The sequence below is a fragment of the Wolffia australiana genome, chromosome 3 (genome assembly GCF_029677425.1).
Source record: "Wolffia australiana isolate 7733 chromosome 3, ASM2967742v1".
In the NCBI taxonomy this organism is placed as follows: Eukaryota; Viridiplantae; Streptophyta; class Magnoliopsida; order Alismatales; family Araceae; genus Wolffia; species Wolffia australiana.
The window spans coordinates 11,084,746-11,104,370 of NC_135837.1; the positions used below are offsets into that span (position 1 = coordinate 11,084,746).

Sequence of the window (19,625 nt, forward strand, 5' to 3'; positions counted from 1 at the left end):
TCATCATGATTCACTCGCCATTTTACATGTCCAAGGATTTCGTAATAAGATCATCTGTGCATAATAATGTAAATCATTTACATTAATTAATGTTGAACAATTGAAGATCCAAGTTTCAAGACGAGTAAGTTAAAAAATATCACATGGAACGTTTAAGATGTGAGTTCTAAGATGAGTAATCACCTTATAATGACCTGATCGTCATTCAATTCTTTGCACATATGCCATGATTTCATTACAAGATCTCACAAAGATTAGTATACATGATTTGCATTTGCAATGCTGAACAATATGTGCAATAAGTTTTGGCTTAATGGCACATCCTGACATGTTCTGGTATCCAACGACAACATTCCTTCTTCAAGATTTTTTCCTTTCCCTTAATGATTTGGAATGCTTTCAGTCACTCATAACATACTAATGCAAAAGCATGCTCCGAAAGGTCCATATTTGGATGTTATCTTCATCTAAAATGATTAAATTCAACTTTGGAAAACTCTTGATTTTGATGTGTTTTATAGATATTTTCCTGACTTTTGCATGATTTTAATATAAATTTAAAATGGATATAAAGATATGTTTAAATTTTTCCTTTAAATATTATTAAATATATTTACCAGGATTAAATGATGTTTGACTACATGTCATCTTTTTTTCCCTAATATTGTGCCAATCAATACACCAACACTACGCATCATTATGGCATCATGAACTATGATGGCATAACCCTTACGATTATTGGGTTATTTATTTAACTACATACTGATGTATGAATTGTTTAAAATACAGTCTTTTTACAATATATTTTCCACAAACATGTGCATATGTGGCCCAATGAAAATTTTGGGGACTTCTAAGACACTTAATGTATCAAGGCACTTCAGATGCACCTACACGTCTGGTAAAATTCCATCTGTCTAATCATGGAGCCTTTCTAGCACCAAAATCGGTACCTTGAAGTCGCCAAACCTGTTTTAAAAAATATTTTCACCTTTTAAGCATCTATACTCATGGCACAATTTTGCTGGCCAGAAAGGATAAAAATCCCATTTGCTGCCTCACGTGACCTCTTTTAGTTTGTTTTTCTAAAAAAACATGTGCTGACGTGGTGCATGCTGAGGTGCTTCCACATCACACGCACATTAACTTTATTATATGAATTTCATTATTATAATATTAATAGCGTTATAATTTTATTTTGTCTTTTCAAAGACGCAACACATGGCCCAATGGGAGCTGTTGGCCGAGAATGACACTGGGCAATGTGAACCAATGATTGTCTTTAATGCCATGATGAGATAAAACCTTGAAAAATTACATGATGGACCTGATGAGGATGAGGAGGAAGAAATCTTTGGAGTAAATCAACTTCTAGGAATTATCCAGTTTTAGGGCTTCATATCCGACAATCTATAACTTTGATTGAGATGAGATTTTGAGGGTAGCTTCATCTTTTTGCCCTCTTTCCATTTGTACGGTTCAATCTTTAAGCTCACTTATTCCTAGAGGGGCATATTGAAAAAAGTGAAGCTTTGAAGATCCATCAAGAGTTTTCTTGGTGTCTTTAGTGCTTATAGAAGGACAACAGAGAAGTGTGGAGGTTTATCTCCATCAGGAAGATGCTTTCATCCTAGAAGAATATAGGGATAAAGATTAGTCTATGGACCATTCTTAAACATATCAACTTAGGCAGATCACATCCATCATCACTATCCATGGTCATTTTGTTCCTATCTCTTACGCTACACGTATTTCCTCTCATCCTCTCAAATTCATCAAATAGAGAAAGCTACTTTCCTAAGATCCTAACTATTAAAGTTATATATGAGTTGAGGTTTATAAATTGTTAATAATTAAATCAAAAATCAATGATAAATTAATACCCTTAATTTAAATTTTTAATAATTAACTCAAAGATCGGGCGGTCAGATTATCACTTACTATTAAAGTTCCCTGTGGAAACAACCCTTGTTCATCACTAACTATTAAAGTTATATATGAGTTGAGGTTTATAAATTGTTAATAATTAACTCAAAGATCAATGATAAATTAACACCCTTAATTTAAATTGTTAATAATTAACTCAAAGATCGGGTGGTTGGATTATTAGCCTCGTGTCATGGGTGTTTGATAAAAGGCAACAAAGAAGTGGGGAAACTTACCTACATATCCAAATCATCATGTTCACATCAAAATGTAAGGATCTACAGTAAGTGTTCTCACCTTAGATTGGCTCTTTTCATCATCCCTGTTATCACCCATCTGTTTCATCCTCAATTTCTAGCAGCACATTACGTCTTTATACATTTTGATCATGTCTTACCCCAATCACATTATCATTTATTTTTCATATTCACGTCATCCCCCTTACAGGAATCGTTCTTTTTAGTACCTTTCCACCATCAACTTTACTTTCTTATCTTATTATCATCTATCACTTCTTACTCTCATCCACTCATTTTATATCTCCATTATCTCTATCTAGTATAAATCTCAAATCTAATTACTAATTATCACCATCTCACCTTACATTTTCCTCGTCTCTCAATCCTGTATTGTATATGTACCTCCCCTCATCTCATTAATCTAATTTAAATAATATAAAGTCCTTAATTTTTATTCGTTGTGAAGACGATCTGAACTCATCATTAGCTACTTTGCTTAAGTGAGTATAGGTTTATAATTTTATGAATTAAACTCAAGAGAACTAATGACAAATTAAAACCCAAATATTTGATTTTACCATGATGATGATGATGATAGATGTGTCCGATCAAGTTTGTCCAATCCTACTTCTATAGAATGGCCACATCCGGTTGATATACTAGAAATAAGCTTAAAAAATGTGGTTTAATCTTCTGGTTTATACAAAAATATTTATAATTTTACTTACGAGAAAAGGATAAGCAAGGGTCGAATCCATAGAGAGCAAGTATTGAGTTAGTGAATTTCAGCTATAACTTCTAACTATTTGGTTTTTTAATATATATTTTAGTAATTTAACCTAAACGAATAAAATCAAACTATTCTAATTCAATACAAAATAGTTCCAATATTATTTTAAAATAATTTTCCTAGTTAAACTAATTTATTCAAATTATATTGAATAATTTTGAGAATTTTAATATAATTTATATTAAAAATAAGAATTAATTATAATTTAAGTACCTTAGCTGGAACTTCGGGGGCATTGGATGACTATTAAGAATGATGGGCATGACTAGACTGGAATGGATGAAAGAGAAATCATGCTGGTCACGACAGAGATGATGGTAGATATGTGCCGACAGGCATGGCTCCGGAGCAAGCAATGATGACTTTGTCATCATTGGACCGACAGAGATAGAGGGAGATACACACTGGCAAGTGGTGGAGTTCAAGGTGGCACGCAGGATAGTGGAAACCTAGGCTATCAGCAATGATTAATTAGGAAAAAAATGAAGACATGAGTTGGAAAAAGATGAAGATCACTCTAACCTTGCCGTCACATGCCCAACAAGTCAAGTGATGCTTTTTTCTACTGTGTATTGATCTGAATGTCACTTTTTCAATCCTTCAGTCTTGGAGTACAAGAACATACCCAAATTAGATTTTCAATGATATAATCACTCCACTCATCGTAGTTAGGAACAAAATCTATAGGTACATTTTTAACAAGGATGGGGGGTTCTATTAATAAATCCAAAATGGCGGACAGATAGAGGAGGGAAAGATGGAACTTCCCTAAAATTGTACCTCGGTACTCATTCTGGATCATCAAAAATCATTGTTTCCATTTGGAGCAATCTGAGCCTTCAAATTTTCTCTCACCTATGATATGTGTGGCATATTGCCAATGCGGCACCCAATTTGAGGGGTAAAAAAAGTCAACAAATTCATGAAACATATTTAAATAAATTTGGTAGTATAATTTCTGACTTCTTAATTTTTCTTCGCAATGAATTTATGGTCAGAACATTCTTTAAAACTACAATAAAATTCAGAAAATAAAATATCAATCTAAAAATATAATAAACCCTTATAAAATTTTAATTAGATAAATTAATATTTTCTGAATTAAAATTAAAATTAAAATTTTCTTCACGCATCTTTTTCTTAAAATTTGTTAAAATACCATAAATATAGAAAAATTGTAACTTGATTCTTAAAAAATGTAACAAATCATTTTAGCATTTATACCAGGAATTTATGATCATTTCAATGATAATAAATACACGAATGTTATCATGTTATTTCTGATTATCACCTCTCCCTTTTGTGTCTTCTCCATTTTGTTTCTTCAAATTGTAAATGGATAAGGCTAGAAGTACCTGTTCTCTCATGAACATGTAGTATTGAGCTTTTCTTCATGAAACATTGAAAAATTGTGGATCACAACTGCTTCTTGTAGCTTCTCCTTTAATGCTCTGAGTTGATAGGTAATTATGGATAATGTTTTGGCAACATCAATCTCTTGTTCCTCTTATCCCACCACTAGTTGTTCAAAATATTGTTACAATGCTTGAATTCACACTTTCCTAATACATTCAATCCTACATTCATCTTTCTGAGTATTTGTCATGGTTTCTAGGGAATCTTTGGAGTATCCAACTGCACAAGGATATCCTTAGATATAGCACTGTAGATTAAAATTTAACAGTAGCTAGTAAAAATTGAATGCACACCCTTTATACTTGTAATGCGATTAGCGACTAGGAACCAATATTAGGTGACACATTGGTAGGATAAAAGATAGACTATCACTATTAAACCAAATAGGAGATACTATAATGGTAGTATTTCATTAAAATATACATGTCATAATTAGTTATAGTGGCACAGAAATATTATTAATATTGTAATATAAATAAGAATCAACATTTATGAAATCAGAATAAATGAATAATGATCTTCAACTTCCTAAAACTCTCACTCCTGTGATGTTCCTTTTCTTATTTTCCCTTTATTTTTCTTCTTGAACATTCCCAATTTCTTTCATGGTATCAGATCTCAAGATGTTTGAAGGAAACACTTACTCCACCACTCCTTTCAGACCTTCAAATCAGATCTGTATGGACACTACAGAAAAAATCTCAGTGGTTCTTTCAACAGGAACTATGGTGTGTGTAAAATTCACAAAAGGCAATTACTGAACATTAAAAAGTGCAATTATACCACTCATAATGTTTCTGATTTAATGGAATTTATTGATGATATTTCTCCTCTAATTTCCATATCAGATGCACAAGGGTAGATATCTCAAAATGCATAGTTTAATATTTAGTGGAGAACCAACCAACAAGTCTTAGGTTTCAATCATTTCATGCTTTCTGTTGTTTTCATCCCCTGAAAACTGTTGGACAAACCTGATTGCATGCTCTTAATTTGTAATCAAGCCCAAGTGATGAAGCTTCATCGCTAATGTCACAAACATGGTGAAAGGAAAAAAAAACAAATATGTGAAGTATTTTAGATAGGTTGTTCAATAAAAATCTCTAGAGTCAGCCAGAAAGAAAGTGAAGCATCCATTATTTTCACTTTCTTGAGAGGGTTTGGTTCAAACAATGGAAATTTTGTGGTTAGTATGAACACCAACATAAACCATCTAAATTTTGATGAACTTGTGGCAAATTTAAAGGCTCACGATGCATTCTAAATATTTTAAGAATAAAATGATAAAATGTTCTTTCCTCCAGAGACAAACTTAGGCCAAGGATCTCAAACATCAAGCAATACACTCAGAAAATATTACAATGAAAACTGCATCTGAGGAAGAGGCAGGAATCAAATATTTCAGCCAAGGTCTCAACTATGTTCTCAATTTGGATACAAAGACAATGAATGCCCAGATTTAATGTATTTCAACATCGAGTAGAGAAGCAATTAGATACCAGTATGCAATATATAATTCCTGGCTAGAGAGGAGAGCATCAAGCTCGCCATACATAATTTAAGAACAAAGGTACTGTTCACAGAGTGTCATATCCTCACACCCTAGAACAAAATAGAGCAGCAGAAAGAAAACAAAGGACTTTAGTAGAAATTTCCCTTTCTTTGCTTCATTAGGCATATATACTGAAAAAGCTCAGGGATAAAGCTTTGGCAACTGCCACTTTTTTTATTGACCAAGAGAAAACTCCAGTGCTTGAAAATAAAAGCCCATTTGAAGTTATTTTTAGAACACAACCAGATCATTATCTACTTTGAACTTTGGCTGTTTATCATATCTTTATTTAAGACCATACGCTCAGAAAAATCTTTAAGCTGGGTCTGAGAAATGTGTTTTCTATGGGTATAGTTTCATACATATTGGATACACGTATTTTTCTCTTCATGCTTATGACTTCTTTATTTCAATCCACATCATTTGCTATTAAGATAGTTTTTATTTTCCCTCTACCTCAAGAATGGATAATCCTGGGTTTTTTGGATCCCGTCATGGATATAAAGATCATAATTCTGAATATTTTGGGCACATGCAATCATTCTAGAATCTATTTCAATGTGTGGTTCAAAGACTAGCTTCAAAGACATTACACACATGCCTTCTGTAGAATTAAATTTCTCTCAAAAACTAACATCGCCAAGTTTAAATAACAAAATCTTAAGAATGTATCAAATTTATCAAGATCCTTTTCCAACACTAGATTGCACCATTAAACCTTTAATTATCTAGAAAATCAAGACTCCTAAGGATATTTAGTATCAAAAAGTCGACCTAGGTTTCATGATCAGACTTCCATTCAGCCATCAAAATCAAAAGTAAAGCAATTAATCTTCTTCTCCATTAAACGTCTATGATGCACTGTATTTCAGGTAATATAGATGAAATCATGGAATCTACATTTGCGGCTGCATCCAAAAGTAAGGAATGGATCCAAGAAATAGATTTAGATCATCAGGCCTTAATGTTCAACAAAAGATGGCCTTGGCACCAAGGAATTAAAATTTTCCATGCCATTGGGTTTATAAATTATACTATAAACCCAATCCTGAAATAGACAAATACAAAACCCAACTGGTTATAAAGGGCTACAACCTACCATAATGTGTTTATTTCATTGAAAGATTTAGCCAAGTTATTAACCGGACTACAGTTTTTTCTTCTTTGATAAACTCTTATAATAGTTGGAAATTTTCCCATTAATATGTATCAAATTCATTCTTATAGGATCATTTACATGAAAATATTTGTAAGGAACAGCCACCACGTTTCAAGAGTAAATTATCCTAATCATGCCTGACATCTCAACAAGTCAATTTTTGGATTCAAGAAATATCATAGAGCCTAGTTTATAAAGTTTAGTCTTTTGAATTGAGAATTAATTGGACCAAAAACAGATAGCTCTCTATGTTGTAGACCTCAGCATGATCCCATCTTCAGTATAACATATGTAAATGATATTTTGATAATCTGTCCAAACACTTCAGAAATTAAAATATTTTTCCCCACTTATATTCTGAATTTGCTAATAAAGATCTGGGCCATACACAATATTTTTTGGAATTGGCTTGATAAAGCGTGAAAAGTGTTATGTCTTGTCCCAGTCAAAATATATGGCTTCAATAGTAGATCAAGGAAATGTGGAACACTGTAAACCAGCTTCCACTCTCTGAGTGTATTAATGAAAACTCAAGTACTAATGTCTAGGTTGATGCCAAAATTTACCAAAAATATACAGCTCACTTCAATATCTCACTTTAATCAGACCAAATATAGCTTCTGTCATGAACGGCGTATGCCACAAGATGTACTCTCCAACTAGCCATGTCTGACAAGCCTTGAAACATCTACATCACCATTTAAAAGAAAGCATTCTCTGTGGAATAATCGTTCATGAAGACTAGTCTAGGTATCAATCATTTAGCATTGCAGATAGGGAATATAACAATACTGAAAGAAGATCTACAGGCATATTTTATTATATATTATGTCAGTTAAAAGATCGATTACTCAAAGGAAAACGGTCGGCAATGATACCGCCTTATTTTTAAGCTAAAAATAATCCAGTAATGAAATTGATCCTATGAGGCATTTCTTATCATAATTTCTCCCAAGGAGATGGCTCCACCCATCACCCTGTCCATCCTCTAGTTCCCTTCTCTTTCTCTCTCTCAATCTTTCAGCCTTAATGGATTTATGACTGAGGCTAATGAGATGTCCCTCCATATTATTATCTATTTCCCTCGTCTTGAGCATATATTTTTCATATCATGCTCATTTACATCCATCCTTCGTCATTTTTAGGCATTCTTCCTGAATTTCTTTCTACACCACATGTGCCTAAAAATGCACATGCATTCACATAGCCCAAGCCATGTAGTTGTTATTTGGCAACAGCTATCAAGAACTCTGGTATATTTGGTTAACCACACCCCTTCATGGCTTGGAAACAATGGATATGAACTGCTGATTAGTGTTAGTTCAGACATGGTAATTTTATACTTGCATCTGATAAAATTGTAGAATGAACTATGGAGAAACTCATAATAGCAAGGAGTGAATAAGATGATCTAGATGAGAAGAGGTAGACAAGTGAAGAGATGAGAATATTCAGAAAGAACATTCACAATTTTTTGGATATCTGATCATTATTTTATGCATCTCAATTTATATGTATAAACATGGTCGTTGATTTAATCTGGAGTGCTTCAGTGCTCTATTCACATCTGTCATCAGAGATGGCATTATGACATCTGACTGATGTGCCATCATATCTGGTAATGATAAAATGCTGGATCACATCATATATGGCATGTCAGTTTGCTACTCATTTTCTTTTAACATGATCAGAAATTCGCTTATTTGGAAGATGGTGCATAAACTTCCAAAAAACTTTTCATCAACCATTGAACATTTTCCCATAAACTCTTATCCTGGTCCAGAAAATATGTTTCTTTCCAGAATTTGGCTAATTCATTATTAGCTTCACATGGTGATAATATTTTTATATTAATTTACTATACAATAATTATACGAAGGGAAATATAAGTTTATCTGATATGCTGGATAGTATTTGTTGAGACCATTGAGAATTAACCAGGAGATGTGATTTCTAATAGAACATATGTTACTACTTGAACTTTATAATCCTTTTTACTAAGAGTTTTGAAATTGGGTATTAATATCTAATTATTCTGGATACTTGATAATGAAAAATTGAATCAGTTAAATATTATTAAGATACTGGTAAAGACGTAAGTTTACGAGTAAGGACAAAACATTTGTGATCAATAATGAATTCAATAGAAAGAATACCTGTTGAAGACAATGAACTAAACTGCCATTTAGATGAGAAAGCCCATTGGAGCTGAGAATGTAGGAAGGTGGCATCATCACGTTCAAGGCTTGACCTGAAGAAGATGATGGTTACGAGAATTGTGCAGAGATTTTTAGATAAGATGCCTTCACCTTTGGGTGAACTTTGGTAGACAACATGGCTAAGTTTTAGCCCAATAAATAAGGCTGAAGCATTAGTGACCTAGACTGAGGACTTAGGATTAGTGGGACTCCAAGGAAGAGGGAAAAGAATTGGAGGAATTACCAAAATATCATCTCATCTCCCTTTCTAGCGCCCCCTTCAGCAAGATAGGTTCATATTTTCCCACATCCAAATATGAAGTGGTATAAAATTAGTAGGTTGGTTATCTCACTCCCTCCCCTCTTTGACAGTAAAAACAAACTAATCAGGAAAAAAAGCTTAACAAGATTTTTTAATAGTAAAAACAATGGTCTTTACTGTATCTGTAGAAGCTCAACATGGAGAAATGCACGTTTTTTTATAGTATTTTTTCTTGAAGACGGAAATATTTAATAAAATCCCATGATGAATGTTAATGGGAGTGATTTGACTCACTTTTCCACATCTAGCAATCGAGAAGGTGAGGGAGAAGAGAGATTGTGGGTTTCTGAGTTGAATGAAAAGAGTTATCCAGTTAGTTAGAGTCAACCACAAGGGACGAGGATCATAGAGGGAGAGACAAAAATGAGGCGTTGAGGGGAAGAGAGACAAGGAGGCTCAATTTCTTTCCTCTTCCTACAGGGAGGGTGATCCAAATAAAGGAAATACATAAGGACCAACCACCCAAAAATGTCTCTTGTGGGCTAACCTTAGATATGGTGAGGATTCTACCTATCTTATCCTTTTGGCTTTATCAACTTACGGACTTTGCATCGTTGAATTAAAAGGATGGATGAGGTTTATGTGATGATTATACTTGGGATAAGTTTGTAATATTTTCTGAAACAAATTATTACTAATATACATGCACCACGAAAGAAGACACTTTAATTGGGTTCCTAACCATATTTACCCTCCAATAGCTGGTCCGGTCATCAATCTAAGAAATAATAGTCATACATTCATCCTGCCATTGGTTTTTTAAAATCCACTGGTCCTCTTGCCATCTTGAAATGTTTTCTCTTGAAATGTTTTCTCTTTGACTCTTCTCTCAGAGTCAAAGTCATAACCCGGATTCATCTCGTAATAAACAATCATTTTAAGGAATATAGGTCTGAATAAGTCTTCTTCTATAATTCAACTCCATTGATTTAACAAGATAACTAAAAAACAAAAATCTTACACGATTTGACAATGTTTTTTGTCAATCTTTTATTTCAGATAACCGCGGACATGACCAGTTTACAAAGAAAATTCAGTTTCCCTTTGATTTTTTTCCTGATTTAAAATCCATTTGGAAGATCCACAATACATATCAAATGATTCTAGAGATATGTAATAAACAGTGGATAGTACAGCAAGGGCATTAAAAATTAATCATATTGAAGTTGAAAAAACCCTAGTTACCCTGTTTCCAAAAAACAGATATAACATTGTCATATCATAGCTTACTAGGCATATTTCTGGGTAGTTTCCCTTTGAGAAGAGGCATCAAATCATCATTCACTTCACCTCCACTTCTCTCTGATAGAAACTTGGCAAACCGAGAGCCTTTCCCATCATTGACTTTCAAGTCATCAAGAGGAAGGCGCGATCTGGGAGTTGGTTGGGGGGGAGGCACCAAAGCCCAGATAGAAGAAAGCAGAGTATCATGCTTGTCCAATTTCTCTAGCACACTTTTGTCAGCCTTCTTCTCTGTAATTTTAAGAAAATACAAGAGGGAAAAAAACTTATATAATAAGATAAACATTGAGATAATATATTATTTTTATAATAATATTATTTTTATAAAAATAATAAGGTACCTGCAAAATCAAACACTGGTTTTAATACAGCACAAGGCAGGCTAAAATTTAGATGAGGCAAGGTTGCACCACCAGCATGCCTCACGTTGCTGCCAAAACGGGAGAAGAAGTGTAGTATTAGAAAGGTTATTTATTGAACTATGCTGGAACAAGTGATGGCTTACCTGGTGATGAGGGCAATCATTCGACCATTGACAGCGTTGATTATGGCACCGCCGCTCATTCCCGGGTATACTGCAGCTGTTGTCTGCAGCATTACTGGCAAGGCTTCATCCCCACTTTGATATTCCAGTAGAGTAGATTTGGACGTAACTACTTTTGTTACAACTCCAGAGGAGAAAAATGGACTGACATCTGCAGTATACAGAACAGAGAAGGTGAACGAAATTGTTAGTTGTACATAAAAATGAGAAGAAAACATGAACTGATCGTAGTAAAAATCCACTTAACAGCTCCAAATAACAAAACAGAGACACAGCTGAGAGTGAGAACACAAGACAAATGGAGATCTCAGGAGCTCGTATTGGCAGCCGTAACTCATCAAGAGGATCTTCCTTGCATTTTCACTTCTTTCTTCACTCCAAAGAAGAGGGCTACAGATATTTGAAGCTAAACCATCCTGACAATAAGATACTAAAATACCCCTAGTCGGCTGAACTTACAGTGATATCCAAACTCTGATTCGATATTGTATCAGGATGCATGCTGCACTTAAGAGTAATGGATAAGGAACTAAGATTTTTGATTCACGAATGTGCTTAACAGAGTGTTCCAGTCTTATAATGCCATCATCGGTGGTGTGATTACTGGGTTGAAAAAATATATGCAATAAGAGAATTTCAATGCATATCTGCAACCAATGTTTCCCGATGTCTAGTGACATCCCAGTCTGATTAAATTCTCCATTATTGTGCACTTCACCTTTAGGCTTCTAATGCTATTCCCAAACCCTGCTATGGGTATTTTCATCATTTGGCTTCAGTAATAGTTTCCTTCAGCTATTTGTAGCGTTCCTCTACGGTGGACAGTGAAGAAGTTGTACAGGAAGATCCTCCCAAGTGGCCTCAGGTGCTGATTCAGGGTTGTAGCCATTGCTATTTTATGTTCCTTCTCTCTATCATTCTCCCTTCCACTCCAAGATTTCTTCCTTGAGGCCTGCACCCAGTCTCTATCAGTTTTCCTATCCCCAAACAAAGGTAACAAAACTAGATACCAAGCGAATTTGGTTCCAATCTTCGTCAACTACCCAACTCCAAGGACAGCATGGTACCTACTGCCACCCTGCTCTCTTCTCTCTCGAGTTCTCTTCTGCATCTCTCTCTCCATTCTTACACTCAATGAATAAAAATTTTATCATAATTGCAAATATCTCACCAGACTGAGGTCCAAATGGACCATGTCCAATCGCATGTACTCTGGAGCCTTGGGCTGGACAAATAAAGTCTGGAATGATAAGATGTATCCCCCGAGGAATGGACTCAAGCTGCAACAAGGCAATATCCAGGGGCCCCCGTGAAATATAAACTACCTTGGCATCAGACCAGCGGAACGGTGCGTCGAGATTTAGACGCACCCTTATTCTCTTATAGCCTTTGTAAACCATGCCTGAATGGCCATCTTTGATTACCGGATTGTCATTGTGTCCAGTTTCTTCTCGCACCAGCTGCGATGAGGAAGGCCCAACATATTCTTCTCTTGAGTGCCTGCGAAATCTCCATGGATCAAAGAGATGGGCATTGGTGAGGACAAGGCCACAGTCGTTGATCACAAGTCCAGAAGCCCAAGCTTCATTCCCCACTGTGATTAGAACGACAGATGAGGCGGCTTTCCCAACTGATGAACTCAACGTCTCGTTCAGTCCCTTTGCTGGATTTTGGAAAACATCCTCCTCTCTGTTCTTCTTGAGGTCCCTACAGCTGGCACATATGGAGTCCCAGGGGATGACAATCTGGTCAGGAGAGAAAGAGATAGAGAGATAAGGTTCAAAATTTTAACTCAAACAGGGGGAATATACAGGGTAAGATAGTATTTAACACCTGAATCTCAGTATTGGTGTTCTTTTGCCTGAGGGGCGGAGAAACAATGCCGATGAGGCTCTTGTCTTGGTCAAAAACAGGCCCACCTTCCATCCCTGAAAAGAAGGCAAGCTGATTTTAGTTGATTCACAGATCATTGAACAAGAAAGAGAATTAAAACCCAACGACATGGTATTATTTACCAGGAAGACAACGGATATCGGCCACGAATAATGATGGACGAGAATTCTGGGAGCAGACGTTTGCTATAGCTCCAACCGAGACACTGCAAGAAGGGGACATTTTATTTCATACAATTATCGTTTTTTGCATGCTGAATTAATTTTATTTCTCATCCTGTTAGAACATAAAATAAGCATTTTTTCTGACAACATAGCATATTTTCCCTTTTTCATCAACAGTAATGGCAAACAAACCACATACATAGCTGTAGAGCTAAATGATGAGAGAAGCTTTTTCAGAAGATAAAAACGTAGGATCGATTTCAAATGTCAATAAAACAAAAAAATAAGGAAAAGCCTTGAAGAAAAAATAGTTAAGTCACATCACATTTTAAAGGAAACAATTAAAACATAAATACCAAGCAAGCATTACAAATAATCAATATAAATCAGCAATGATGAACAAAGGGACATGAAAAATATGTTTATTTATCCAAATAAATGCCTCGCCTGTTTAGAAAATGAGAAGGAGATAGAATTCCGAACGGTGATCCCATTGCGAACAGGAAATCCCCCTTTTTCTGCTCACGAGATACGTTAATCGGCAACATCCCCTGGATGAAATTTTTTCAACTGATATCCTTCAATGATCAAATTTATTGATATTTTCTCAATGTATTCTACATTCAGGCAGCTAAACAACAAATTATTCACCTTTACATCTAGTCCAGGAACCCAAAGAAATGCGACTTTGGTAGACATGGATGACTGATGAGCTCCAGCCACCTGTAAACTACTTGATCAAACTTTAAACTGTCGAAATTTGGCATCAAAATACTATGTTGAAATAAGTTCTCATCACCGGATAAGAACTTTTGTGATGATTTAAGAGGATCGGATTTAAAAAGTATGTTTCAATGATTTTTCTATTAAATTAAATAGGATTAAAAAGTAAGTAAATATGTGAGAATGATTTACCCCTCTCTGAATGAAGTTAACCCCTGAATTTTGTAGAGAACTATCCATTGGAGACAACATCCAACCCAACTCCCAGGAACCATAATCAGTTGAACCATTGAGGCTTCTACCCAGTGCCTTTAGGGCAGCCGAAGAAATAGAAACGTCAACCTAAATTATAATCCATTATTAGTGAAAAATATAAGTATAAATTTTCATGATCATTCAGAAGAAATTCTATACATACATCTTTTAGTGCTTTTCATAAACAAGAGAAAATCAACCAGAGCCTAGTTCTTATGCTAAAATAAGACCAAGTAATTGATCTTGCAGTTACAATAGTCAAAAGCGTGCATTAATACCCATACAAATTTTCAGTCTGATCGAAGCAAAAATTGCCACATAATTGAGTGCATTTCATAAACATTTGACGATATCAACCGGCTCCAAGTTCCACTAAGAAAATAACGCCAAGTAATGTGATCTCCTGCGTGTTTTCTTCAATGGGGTTCATTCAGAGAAAAGGAATCATAAATTAGAGAGAATCAACCTAACCCTCGTTCCTATGGAAAACTACGTTCATGTAATTTGATCTCACCTGTACAATCATCAAAGGCGTTTCACTGATAGGTTACAAAGCAAATTAAGATGAAGATTCATATTAGATTTAAAAGATTCTACTGCCTTCCCCGTTGATCTAAAGAGTAACCTACGATGGAAAGAAGCTGAGCTCGATGCCACGCAGTAGCCTCGGACTTTCCCACCTGGGCAGGAATTATTTGAAAATTTAGAACTGTGTTACTGATCAGCTCTTGAATCCCAAATAAATCAACCAAGAAATGTAGAAAAAATATAATTACATCAAGGAGGATATCAATGGCAGCACCCGGAATAAGCTCTGGCGCTGCTTCCTACAAGAAACGCACAAGGTCTGGTGAATCCAAGAGTTTCTAAAAGCAAAATTCAAGGACGACGAAGATGATCAAGATCATGGTGATGATTACGATGACGAAGATAATGATTTTTTTTTTTGAAAACAAATGAAGTCGATAATGATAATTTTGCTGAGGATGATGATGAATATTACGATGATTATGATGATTATGGGTAGGGTGATCATGATGATTATGCTAAGGCCAGAGATGATGACTATAATGATTACGATGATTAAAATAAGGCCAATGATGATGATTACAATGATTACGATGATTATGATGACTATCCTAAGGATGAAGATGATTAAAATGATTATGCTGAGGGTGATGATGATGATTATGATGATTATGCTCAGGCTAATGATGATGATGATTACAATGCTTGCGATGATTATAATGATTTCCTGAGGATGATGATGATAATGATCATTAAGCTGAGGATGAGGATGATGATTACGATGATAATGATGATTGTTCAAAGGGTGATGATGATGATTACGATGATTATGATGATTATGCTGAGGATGAGGATGATGATTACAATAATTATTATAATTATGCTGAGGGTGATGATGATGATGCTTACGATGATTATGACGATTATGCAGAGGATGATGGTGATGATTATGTTGATTATGCTGAGGATGAGGATGATGATAACGATGACTATGATGGTTATGCTGAGGGTGATGATGATGATTACGATCATTTTAATGACGATAATTACGATGATAATGGTGCTGATGATGATGATGATGATTACGATGATTATGATGAAGAATGTTGATGATGAAACCTGATGATCGACAGGGAGTCTTTGCTTGGCGATAGTAAAAGATTCTACAGCAGACGCAATCGTCACGACAAGGCCATCGCCTCGCCCCTCCTGCGCGCTATAAATGGAGATCGACCCGGCCAATGAAGGCGGCAGAAGAAGGCCAGACAAAGACAGCGTCGTGATCCCATTCCTGAAAAAAGCCACCGATGATCAAAACCCATCTCTTTTTCTTCGATAATTCTGCCTCAAAAGTGAGAAAAGAGATCAGAAAAGAGGGAAAAACGATCGAATTTTTACTCTCGGAGATGAAAGGCGTGGCCCCTCATCTTCAATCCCTTGGGATCCTGGCAAAAGATCAAATGGGTCATGTTAAAGAATGGAAATTTAGAGAGATGGAGTGGTAGAAAACGCTTACCGGTCCTTGAACACGGACTAGAACGGCCATGACCCGAGCTCTGTCGGCCACGTCGCTTGCCTTCATCTTCTTCTTCTTGACCCCTCTCAAAGGGATGTCGTCTTGGGCATCACCATGCAGAGGAACCCATTGATTTTTTTTTGTCGGAGATGAGAGAAAAATGTATGAAAGATGTGTAGAATTATCAGTTTTTCGGCTTTATAGCTGTGACTTATACCCATAATCTTTTTTTTTATGAGGTGAAATAAGTTGTCCAGTCACTCTGATGAACTGCCTGATATTTTCTCTTGAAATAGGAGATTGTGTCAAACTACGTGAAAAACATCAGTCATTAGTTTTGTAGATGTACTCACTTTTTTTGCCCAAGAACTCTGATGAACTGCCTTATATTTTCTCTTGACAGGGAAAATTGTGCCAAACTAAGTGAAGAACATCAGTCATTAATTTTGTAGATGTAGCTACTCTTTTTGCCCAAGAACTCTAATGAAATGTCTGGTATTTTCTCTTAAAAGAGGGAAAATATGGCAAACTATGTGAAGGACGTCAGTCATAGTATGGTAGATATGACCAATATTTAAGGGGAAATGATTAATTTAAATATTTTATTTGATTAGAGTGTATTCTGATATGAGCAAAGAACAATCAATTTTAACACATCAAATTGATTGGATCGTAATCACTCAACTTAAAATGATTGACCATTTGATTGATAAAATGATAACCTCTTAAATTTGATAAAGGCAGATGATACTTCATCATTTTGCCTCAATTAGAAGTTTGAAAGTGAAACAGCTGATTTATTCAGTGGGAAAAGTTCCACGGAAATAATTATAAAGTTGTTGACATCTGTAGAAAGTATTTGAATAGAATATAAAAAACATATAAAATTTTGACCAAAAGAATGAAATATAATTAAACCCCTAAAATTGATTTCAGAAGTCAAGGAAGAGTAAGGGAAATTATTATATGACATTCAACTTGAAGTTACATCATTGTGTGACATAGAAGGTCATATTTTTTATGTTGGAGCTTGTGTTGCACCCATGAAACATCAGATAGTCCTTATATACATGATATGACCAAAACTAAAACATTTTTTCATCAAAATTGAGCTTACTCGTCACTCATACTAAAAATCAGTGTTTTCATCTGATTTTTTTTCCACAGATTCCTCTCTGTTTACTAACATTATTCGTGTATTCATATTTCATCAATTTGAATAGAACATGAGATAAAATAAGTTCTCACTATTGCATGTCATCTAGTATATTTTATGGAAGATTTAATATACTAATGCACATATCAAAGTTTATGCAAATATTTTGTGCAGAGAAACAATCAAGATAACCATTATGTTTCAAGGTCCTATTTTTAAGAGAATAATGGTATCTTGATATTAGTATCATGATAACAAGCTAATTATTACATTAATACCCTGACTTTCACATGTATATTTATATCAAAATGATCAAGTATGCATGTTATTAATCTAATATTGATATCTGTTTTATAACGATACTCTGATTTTTTGTTATTTTTGGATATTCTATGTTTTTGGGTATTTTCATGGAATTTTATAATAGCATGTTTAGTATGAAAATGATCTTTTAAGTCATCATATATTTTTAGGGATTTATTTAAATATTTTTATGAAGTTTTATCATGACTATGGTTTGAGGGCGCTGGTCCGGTCCTGGTTCTTGAAGACCTCATGATGAAGATTTTTTTCACAAACATGTCCATTTACCCATTCTCTAATTTGATAAAAGATAGGTACAGTAATATTGAAGCTCAATACCATCATTACAATTATGTATTTTGTAGATGAATATTTAAACTACATAAACTCTTAAATCACTTGGTCACCTTTTTCAATGCATTTGACTATAAAACTCATATTGAGTCATTATATTTAAAGATTATTCGAATAATTTCTATAATGAAAATATGTTAATTTTAATTTGAATGGAGAAATTTAAGAATTATTATGTTTATACTTTAAATGAAATGAATTTTATACTATAGAAATAAAGTGCGAAAACTTTTGAATTTGGACCACAACCTGTAAGGCCATGATTAATAATCGTCAACAAGTTTATAGATTTTTTTCTTGAGTAAGAAAATGTCAACACTAGAATTATGATTTGGTCAATATTAAAAAATTACATAAATATTTTCTCGAGTAACATATTGAGAATTTTTTCATTTGTTTTAAATTGTTAAAAAAATTTAAATACATGCAAGAAATATATGTGAAAATTAATTTGGAGTCGACTTAGAGGAAAATTCAAGGAAATTTTCTTAATCTAATAAGGTTTAAAGTTGTTTAACTGATAAAAGTCGTTCACGATGTCGCCTTGGGTGTCACCTGCTAAAAGGATTATTGGATGCCAAAAAAGATATTTACAGAGTGGGGAATTGATGAAAATTTTACTTAAATTTTAAAGAACTCCAATCAAAATCATGCATGCAAGACTTCATTAGTATCTATCTTTCCTCTCCCTTATCAATGTGACCAAAACATCCAGGAGATCCTTCCTCGAGCAATTGAAGATGAAGATGGTATCTGATATGTCAAGACTTGTGTGGATAATTCTAGAGGCTAGACATGTGAAGCTCAAAGAGTCACAATCAATGAGTTCCTCTAGTACCATATGAAGAATGATTCACCAATTAGTCTTAATAGATTAGAGAACGTTATGAAGTACTCATTCTTTCTTCAGTGCCATTATGATTTTGTATTCCTATCTATGTAATCAGTTGATCCAAACTGGGAAAAAAATGTACCCAACTAGTTTTACCTTCTTTTCCTGATATGTCAGAACAGCCACATTTCTGGCTATGTTTAGGATTAGGAATTATTTACATACAAAGTATGTTATTTTATTCCAGATGATAAGGGTGATTTGGCATGTCTAAATCATTAAACTTCTTACAACTTTGTATTGGCCATTTTTTACCTCTAATTAAATACAAACAAGTTTATAAGTTAAAATGTAGCACATTTATCGCGAAGACTAGAGCCATGCAAACCTTAATTCTGAAGCTTGCATCTTAAGTAGCACTAAATAACTGTAAATATCATGCAAATTATTATATCATTTTGCTAGTAATATGATTTGGTCTTTACATGAATGTATCAGAGTATATTTAAGTGG

At 34.4% G+C, this 19,625-nt stretch overlaps 1 protein-coding gene across 2 annotated transcripts; it reads right to left on the minus strand.

The window, feature by feature from the left end:
* Positions 1-10,742: 10,742 nt before the first annotated feature.
* DEG15 (protease-like protein) lies at positions 10,743-16,632 on the minus strand. 2 transcript variants are annotated; one of them, XM_078572501.1, is made up of 14 exons: positions 16,468-16,632; positions 16,350-16,396; positions 16,071-16,242; positions 15,200-15,250; positions 15,053-15,103; positions 14,361-14,510; positions 14,097-14,168; positions 13,893-13,963; positions 13,404-13,486; positions 13,222-13,316; positions 12,560-13,133; positions 11,350-11,539; positions 11,186-11,274; positions 10,743-11,075 (listed from the first exon to the last, which is right to left on the minus strand). In XM_078572501.1, exons 1-14 carry the CDS (start codon positions 16,531-16,533, stop codon positions 10,822-10,824), a joined length of 1,965 nt encoding a protein of 654 aa, XP_078428627.1. In that variant the 5' UTR covers positions 16,534-16,632; the 3' UTR covers positions 10,743-10,821. The 2 variants fall into 2 exon arrangements, with proteins under 2 accessions (XP_078428627.1, XP_078428626.1); XM_078572500.1 differs by having other exon boundaries at positions 13,893-13,996.
* Positions 16,633-19,625: the final 2,993 nt, after the last annotated feature.

Excerpts from the sequence above, each read along its gene's own strand:
- DEG15 (XM_078572500.1), bottom strand. The coding sequence starts at position 16,533 with ATGAAGGCAAGCGACGTGGCCGACAGAGCTCGGGTCATGGCCGTTCTA. Across the intron at positions 16,243-16,349 it reads CACGCCTTTCATCTCCGAGA|GAATGGGATCACGACGCTGT; the intron begins GTAAAAATTCGA and ends GGCTTTTTTCAG. Across the intron at positions 15,104-15,199 it reads CCATTGATATCCTCCTTGAT|GTGGGAAAGTCCGAGGCTAC; the intron begins GTAATTATATTT and ends ATTCCTGCCCAG.